The 9,392-nt window shown below is 35.6% G+C and overlaps 1 protein-coding gene across 1 annotated transcript; it reads right to left on the bottom strand.

The window, feature by feature from the left end:
• Positions 1-3,478: 3,478 nt before the first annotated feature.
• LOC144715267 (FCS-Like Zinc finger 1-like) lies at positions 3,479-5,079 on the bottom strand. Its single transcript, XM_078590200.1, has 2 exons — positions 4,728-5,079; positions 3,479-3,770 (listed from the first exon to the last, which is right to left on the bottom strand). Exons 1-2 carry the CDS (start codon positions 5,051-5,053, stop codon positions 3,599-3,601), a joined length of 498 nt encoding a protein of 165 aa, XP_078446326.1. The 5' UTR covers positions 5,054-5,079; the 3' UTR covers positions 3,479-3,598.
• Positions 5,080-9,392: the final 4,313 nt, after the last annotated feature.

A 9,392-nucleotide genomic window follows, 5' to 3' on the forward strand; every position in this document is an offset into this window, starting at 1 on the left:
AATAAGGCTGACCAATAATTGTTATTGGGCCACTGAAGTTATTAAATAAAATGATACATGGGCCTAGAGGGTCACACACATAAGGTCATAAGGGCATTGGTGGATATATTTTACTTTTTAGGGTTTTTAAGAAAAAACTTAAAGTAAAATATAAATAGTGAAGGGGCACTCATTTCAAGCACCGAGGCCAGCCAGATTTGAGAGCCCCTCCCTTTCTACACTCTCGTCTCCACTCATCCAAGGAGAGTGTCTTCATGGTGAGAAGATCTTCTAGATTTTCAAGAAGAGTTGAAGAAGAAGGCATGAAGATCCAAGGGCTGAGTGATCGCGTGGATACTTCTAGAGGCCAGACGTGTGAACAGATTCAAAATGATCTCGGAACGCCAAAGTCAAGGGTGGAACGATTTCCCCAAAAGGTACACTCAATGTATGATTTTAAAGATCGATTATGAATATATCAACATGCTTTTGCATCCATGGAGTCATGTTTTCCATGGACGAATCAAGGCATAGAACCCAACAGTTGCTTCTCACATTTAAGTGGCCAAGTGATGATATATATATATATATGTGTCACATTTATTTTTATATTTATTACCAAAGACAGAATCTAGGCATTAAAATGTTATTTCAAGTTCAATTTTTGTTCTTGTAATATTAAATCATGAAAATGAGTGTGATGCTTATAACGAAGCCAATGAATACTAGCATGAGTTAGTAAATTATGATGATGTTACAATACATATATCACTAGTCTTGAAGCATAATTTTGAAATATTCTCATTCAAAGGATACTTGAGAAGAAAATAAAAACAACCATGTAGAAGAGTCTATCTAGTCTTACTCATATGATGCGTATCGTCAATCTTGAAGCCATTAGCATGGAAACACTAATAAAAAATAGTGTGTGCTCTTGCGGGAAAATTTTAAGTGAATTACTATGTATGAATCCCTGAATTGTATTATTTAAAATTAGAATAAATATTTTTCTTAAATATTGGGACGTTAGTTGATGATTAGGTCCATTCCACATATGGTTAAAATCCGATGTCTGTGTACACGTGAAGGTAGTTATCCAATGCATGAGTGTATTAAAACATATAAAGTTAGTTATCATCATATAAGTAATTCCTGATATGAATAAAAACATATCATCCGATGTCAAACCTAAATACTGAAGATTGAATTGGAATACTCCAGTTTCAACATTCATGAAAACACCAGCATAGGTATTTTACCCAAAATGTACTAAGCCTTAATATTCATTGTCCATTTCATTTTCCCATTCAAAAAGAAAATCCAATTTCATTATTTGTATTTATCAAAAACCTAAATAATATATTTTAACATTAAATGTTATTTAGTAAAATTGATCATTAATTTATGTTTTATTGAGTTTTAGTTTTATCTTAAATATATTTCCCAAATATCATCCATGTGTGAAAACAGTATAATTATTTTACGACTAACCAGACTGTGGGAGAAAGAAGATTTATTTATACTGAATAGTTTCTTCATCTGTGAAAAACTATCAAGAATAAATTACATGTATAATGAATGTGTAAAATATTTTTTATATGTCTTTTGTAGAAGTTTCAGGAAAAGGTTTTTTATTTATCAAAAGGAAAAAAATAGGGGAACAAATAGGTAGCTGAGGAATTTTGGTCATGGCTTATCATGGCCACATAAAACCATACAATTTATTTATATTTTCCCAACATGTTTAGATGGGGATAGAAAAATAATATCATGAGAAGGATATAAACCATGACAAGAAGATGGATGTGCATTGGTCTCTTGCTCATCCAGAAAGGCTTCACGGAGTAAAATATGCAAATTTATACAAAGGTTAATTTACTACTTAGGGCTCATAAGTTTTCATTTAAATATAAATATATAACCTCATCAGATCCTATTTATAATTTTTTATTGAGACCTTTGTGTTCATTATTATTTTTTTAAAAAAAGCTGATTTGTAACTTTATCTAATTTTCAAGTATTTTACCTGGTAAATTTTCTAAAAATTTTAAAATTTATTCTCTATCTATTTACCATATAAATTATAATTTCATTTTTATTGAATTTATTAAAAATATTGAATCTTTAACTAATCATTCAAATCAACTTAGATTGTACTTCTCAACCCTAGAGTTACACTTTCAATTATCCAATTCATTCAACCGTCAAATTTTCCTAAGATTTGATCACTAAATGAGCTCCAATTCTATAAGGATTACATCCTTGATCTTTTATAAATGGTATTTTTTTTTTACTTCTGTTCATTATTTTCCTTGGTATTTTAAGAATTCACAAATTTTACTGAAAAAACTAAAACTAAATAAAAACATAAATTAATAATCAATTTTGCTAAATAATATTTTTGTGAAAATATATTATTTAGGTTTTTGTGAAAAATGTTTATTCTAATTTTGAATAATACAATTCAGGGATTCAAACATAGTAATTCACCTAAAAATTTCCCGAAAAACCACACACTATTCATTATTAGTGTTGTCATGCCAATGGCTTCAAGATTGACCATACACATCGTATGAGCGTGGATGTTTTTATTTTCTTATCAAGTATCCTTTGAATGAGAATATCTGAAACACATTTTTCAAGACTAGTGATACATGTATTGTAATATCATCATAATTGACTAAGTTATGCAAGTATTCAAAGGTTAATTTAATCATCAAGTATTCAAAAGTTAATTTAAGGGTACACATTCTGTAAACTGTAGATACTATGTATAATTATCATAAGAATTGGGATCATACCTGTCACTCATAATAGATAACACCAATATTAGTTTTATTAAGGATGATTTGTTAGTTGCGGGCTGATGGATATTCATGTGTTTCTACTTTAGTTTGTAACCAACAAGTACTTTTTCTTATACTTCTTGAACTAAAATTAATTTAAATAAATAAATACGTAAAAAATTAGCAGACGCTATCCCATAAAAGTGAATAGTTTCTGACAGTGCTGATGTTAGAATTTTATAGTGGTATGCTGAAAATTTTAAGAACGGTAACAGTTCACAAAAAAATATCGAGATACTAAATAGAAAACATTATGGCAGGGGAAGCCCTAAAATATTTTTTCTTTTTTATTTAAAAACATGCACCAAAAATATGGAACTGTATCTGAGAGTTTTTATAATGAAAAATATTATGAAAATTTAGGTTAGAGGTCTGATACATAAGTTAGCTTGGGACAGGAAATTGAATCAAGGCCTTGAACAGACAAGACTCAGAGATGAGACCAAAATGCAGCAAACTGCACTAATTAATATCCGTTTGCAAAATCAACAACAAACAATAATCACACACCCATTTCCTCCAAACGAGACATTTGGGCAAAGAATCAAGATTACCTTCTTACGGATGAGAAAGAAGGAGAGGAATGCATCCATGCATGCATTAATCTATCTTGATTATTGGCCATTAGAAAATATTACTTTTACACAATCAGAAGTAGGATACTTTCCCACTGGTGGCAAAGAAAAGATAAAACGACACCGCTTTATCAGCTTTCCCACTCGGATTAAAATCAGCTAAACTGGTCTCTGAATTCGCCATGGATGTGATACTCTTTAACCTATAACCGCAGTCTTCAGAGCATGTAACGTGGCCTTGAGAGAGGAGAATATATCTCTCTCTTTTCTTGACGCAGAAGCCTTCAATAGAAGGCTTGTTCTCTCCTCCTCCTCGTCCACCGCTATTTGCTCTGCTCTGCACTCTTGACTGCAAAATGGGAGGTCGCCTCTGAAGACACAAGTCCCCCCACATTTCACTGATCAGTAACAAGCAACAAGAATATTTCTACTTGCATAAATGGACAGAATAGGAGACAAAGAGAAAGATAAAGAGAGATTGGAGGGATAGAGAGTGAATAAAGATAGAGAAAGAGTGAGACAGATAGTAGAGTAAGAAAGTGGAGAGAGTAGCAGCGAGAAATAGAGAGAGATAGTGGTGGAGGAGATATAGAAAGATGGAAAGAAAAGAGGAAAAAAAAAATTGTAGATAGCAGAAAGAGAAAGGAAAGAGAGTGTTGAGAGACTGACAGATAGTAGAAGAGAAAGAGAAGATATAGTAGAGAGATTAATAGATAGTAGAAGAGAAATAGGAGAGAGAGAGTAGAGAGATTAATCCATAGTAGAAGAAAACGAAGAGATCAATGGATAGTAGAAGAGAAAGAGGAGAGAGAGTAGAGAGATTGGGAAAGTTGAGAGAGAGAGAGATACGAGAGAATAGAGAGAGATTTTTGGAGAGTAGAAAGATAGATGGTAAGGAGATTGATATATAAATACCACGTGAGAGAGTTTCAGAAAGCTTGAACGAGATAGAGAGGTTGATGAACGGAGATGAAGAGAGAGACAAAAAAAGAGTTTCAGAAATCTTGAACGAGATGAAGAGATTGATGGATGGAGATGTATATATATATATATATATAGAGAGAGAGAGAGAGAGAGAGAGAGAGAGAGAGAGAGAGAGAGAGAGAGAGAGATCGGCCTTCAAACAAAGGAAGACATATCCCGCCCACATTGCAAAGATCAAGAAAGAAAGAAAGAAAGAAAGAAAGAAAGCGAGAGAGATCGGCCTTCAAACAAATGAAGACATATCCCGCCCACATTGCAAAGATCAAGAACAAGAAACAAGAAACGAGTCTAAAATCGACACAATAAGAGAGACCCAGAAAGAGAGATCCGCCTTCAAACCAACCTGTACATGTAGATGTCCTTGTCATGTCTAAGAGCCGTCTTGCAGAGAGAACAGAAATCCAAGAAGTACGGCACCCGTTCCTCGTACACTACACCAAAGCAAGAGCGCGACAAACTTCCCCCCTGATTTCTATCAACGGGCCAACTCTGATAGACCGATCTTGGTTGATCAACGACATAGATGATATGCTCGTCGCCGCTTCCCCAGCCAGAAATGCCAACCTCTCCGCCTTTCTCATGTAATGCTTCATAAGCACTTGCCTCTAAATCGTCAAAGTCGCCGCAGATGTTGATAGAGAAGAAGTGTTCTTTCTCCATCGTCACCATTCTCGCCGTCCTCTCTGCGGACTGCTTCTCGCATGATTTTATAGCGTCACGTCCCTTGGCGGTAAACACTAATTTGTTTGATTTGGAAGTACCGAAACTTCCTCTCTTTATTAGTTTTCCGATATTTGTGGGCTGTTGCGGTTAGATCGCACCGATTTCTTGTTCTTCTTCCTTGCCCTTTGAATTTCTTGGTATATTTGAAGAACATGATATTCTACTGGGTACTTGGTGCTTCATCGGATCTGTGATTTAGATGGTCTTTTCATTTTTGGAATGGTAAATGTGATGGTCTATTTTAACATGTGTTTGATTTATAGTATCTTGACTCAATGTTAATGAGGGGTTTCAACTTTCTTCCTATCCATCAACGAAATAAAACTTTAAAGTTGGATACCTGAAAAGAATCATTTAGTTGTCAACGCTAGCCTATTATGATGGCATTTATAATGGCATTTGAGTGGTCGACAATAGTAGTTTTTATGATATTTTAATTTTGAGTTATTGATTATCGCTGAAACTCTAGCCTTTACCATTCCAAATATTATTTTAATATATTTTAAGAGAAAAACTAGTCCTTCTGCTCCTACATTATAATAAAACAATATTATAACAAAATAAATATGCAATAGTTTAGGATGATGAACGATATTTTCGATGAAAATCTGCACTATAATGTTAAAAATATTTAGTTTAGGGATGAACCCGTTTGATATATTATATTATAAAGTCATTCTCTATTCGTGCAATGATTTTAGCATACAGTATCTTATGGCCTCCGCATAAGCTCAAGAACTTATTTATCAATGAAGACAACATGGAACTAAACCCTATCAGAGTGATCCATTTACTTCTAGTATTTCCTCAAATCCCTTCAGGAGTATCCAATGCCGACTGAATACAAGCATAATTTCCAAGGACATAGGCTAAGTCCTCAAACCTAATTATTATATTGTGGTACACGATGTTGGGCTGTAGGCCTCGGTTCAATAATGAAAACATGGTTTCCATGGATGTGGAAGCATGTTATTCATGATGGAAATATATGTGGCCGGCAAGCCAATCACACATTCCACATCTCGTTCCATATTCATTAATAGAACATATTCATTATAGTGCACGTGTGATGCGTATAATGAAGTCCATGAATACATGATCGGACTTACTGAATTATGATGAGATCGTAATACGGAGATCACTAGTCTTTAAGCATGTGTTCTAAACATTCCTATTCAAAGGATACGCGAGAAGGACATTGAAGTATCTGGATACAATAGCACTATCTAGCCTCACTCATATGGTGAGTATGGCCGGTCCTGTAGCCATTAGTGTGGCGACACTAAGGATAGATAGTGGGTGCTCTTTAGTGAAAAGAGTTCACTAAATTGATCCATACGAATCCCTAAATGGTATTATACCGAACTATCAATCAGGTTGATTCACGTCACAGATGTGTAAGTGGTCCTTAGACTTGAGACACCAAAGATGTCTTGTGGACGGACGGTTGTACTTTGGCAATGGCAAAAGAGTCTCTAATCATGGGATTGTAAACGGTCTTATTCGGGGTGCATCAAGAAGTACACGAAGGCGATTGAGTGGTCAAGATGGGATCATCCACCCTCGGTATAAGAGGTGACAGCTCAAGGAAGATGATGCAATGAAGTCCTTGGCTAAGGCAGTGATATATCGAAGAAGAGTTCTCCGATGATTTCCGAATGCATCAGTACTAACTCGGACGATCGATTAGGGTTTGACAGTTGACCATACCCTAAGTCGTCTAAGGAACATCAAGTGGATGAGGGATTATACATACACGGTAGCCGATGATGAACAGGTTCTATGAGTGAGTCAATACACACTCCTTTGTATCTTCTAGGACACGAGGTGTAGCTTGGCACCCCACGTGTCAGAGTCTTGACCTATCGATTGGGTTAAATCGATCCGACATTAATTAATCTATATGATGATATAGTTAATTAATTTGGAAGGCCAATAAAGGTTATTGGTCCTCTGGAGTCTTTAACTAAACTGATACATGGGCCTAGAGGGTCACACGCAAATGATCTTTTGGATGTTGGAAGATATACTTAAGTTTTGGGGGTTTTTATGAAAAATACCCACTTAGTATAAATAGGGGAAGGCCCTGAAAAAAATTCACCCAGGCCAGAATTGTTCAGGGGCCTTTCCCCTTCTTCTCCATTCTCCCCACACCCCCTCTCCATCCTTGATGTGATCGGGACGACGTAACGACTCCGATGGAGAAAGCACGGGGCTCATCAACGAGAAGGAGGAGATCCAACGCGCCGAGGACCACGTGGATACATCTAGAGGCTGCACACTTGAGCAGCTCGACTCGTCTCACTCTGGGATCGAAGAAATCGTAAATGAGATTCGTGCAAAGGTACATCGTTTCAATGTTTTTGTTGATGCCGTTCGATTCGTAAAAGTCTTCTGGTGCGCATCATATTATTTTTTTCATCCATGTCAAGGCCTCTAGAACCCAACAATTCATTCTAAATCGATCACTAAAATCATACATCATATGCTTCTTATGGGGAACTTGTTCCGCCCGTGACTTGCCCACTCTTAGATCGATCTAAAGCCGTTCGCTTGCCCGTTCTCAAGATGTATCCACACGATCACGTTGCTCTTGGATCTCCACCTCTTGTTCTTCAAATCTCCTTGAAAATCTTGAAGATCTTCTCACCATAAAGAAACTCTTCTTGGTTGGGTAGAGAAGAGAGCAGAGAGGAGAAATGGGGGCTCTCAATTATGGCTGGCCTGGGTGCTTGAAAATGAGTTCCCCTTCCCAATTTATATTTTACTGAAGTTCTTCTCAAAAACATATTAAGTAAAATATATTCACCACTACCCCTATGATCTTATGCGTGTGACCCTCTAGGCACATGTATCATTCTAGTTAATAACTTTAGTGGCCCAATATAAATTATTGGCCAAAATTATTAATTAACTATATCAACATATATATTAATTAACTAAGGATCAATTTAACCCAATCGATAGGTTAAGTTCCCAGCCCATGGGGCGCCAAGCTACACCTCGTGCTCTAAAAGATACCGAGTAGTGTTTGAACTCTCTCATGAAACCTTTACCACAATTAGTTACCATACATGTATAATCCATCATCTGCGGGAGACTTTTAAACAATTTAGGGTATGGTTGATCTTAGAACTTAATACGTTATTCGATTAGTACTGATGTGTAACGATGATCATTCAAAATGCCTTCTCCAATATCCTTACTACCCTACCTAGGGATTTGCTGCATCATCTTCTTTCAGTCAATCTCCTCTTATACCAAGGGCAGATGATCCCGTCTTGACCACTCAATCATCTCTGTAAGCTTCTTACTACATTCGAGCTATAACTTGTTTCAATCCCATGATTATAGGCTCGTAAGTTGTAGTCAAAATGTAGTCGTCCATTCACGAGATTTCCTTGGTGTCTCAGGTCAGTGGATCACTTATACAACCACGACATGAATCAACCTGATTGACGTTTAGGTATAATACCATTCAGGGATTCGTAAGAATCAATTCAGTGAACTCTTTCTTCAAAGAGCACCCAATATGCATCCTTAGTGTCGCCACACTAACAACCACATGATCAATTATACTTATCGTACAAGTAGGATTAGATATTGCAGTTCTATCGAGATAATTTGATGTCCATCTTGACTATCCATCAAATATGAATATTTAGAATACATGTTTAAAGACTAGCTCTCAGTGTATTATGATCTCATCAAAATTCAATAGGTCATTGCACATATTCGTGGACTTCATTATAAATATCACACTGGATTAATAATGAACTAATATTTTATTCAATGAACTTAAATAAAACATGGTTGTACGATTTTCTTGATGACCACATTATTTCCATCACATGATAGAGTCATAAATATTGTGTTTGTCAAATGATTTTGCATCTAATATGCCATATAGTGGGTTTCTCAATGACATTTTGTATGTAGTAAATTTAAGACCAAAGCTATTCTAGCGTAGTACCTATTCTTTATTAATGGGCTCCCATTGAATTCTGGAAACCCTTTCTTTAGCATATAAACTAGTGGTCCTCTTGTACTACAACCTTGTGGTAGAAAAATAAATCTTGATAAATATTTTTAGAACCCATCTCATAGGACTTGAAACACATTGAAATATCTGATCCTACTTTGTTTTGTGATGTGCTTGTGGCCAAGTGATAACAAAAGAATCCTTGGAGTTTTGTAAATAGACTTTAAAAAGTCTAAATATAATTTCCCTATCTCTCCTAGACCATGGATTTAATTTCAGGTATTTGGATGAATAGGATGACTT

Source organism: Wolffia australiana, chromosome 18, assembly GCF_029677425.1.
Source record: "Wolffia australiana isolate 7733 chromosome 18, ASM2967742v1".
NCBI lineage: Eukaryota > Viridiplantae > Streptophyta > Magnoliopsida > Alismatales > Araceae > Wolffia > Wolffia australiana.

Excerpts from the sequence above, each read along its gene's own strand:
- LOC144715267 (XM_078590200.1), bottom strand. The coding sequence starts at position 5,053 with ATGGTGACGATGGAGAAAGAACACTTCTTCTCTATCAACATCTGCGGC. Across the intron at positions 3,771-4,727 it reads AAGGACATCTACATGTACAG|AGGCGACCTCCCATTTTGCA; the intron begins GTTGGTTTGAAG and ends TTGTGTCTTCAG.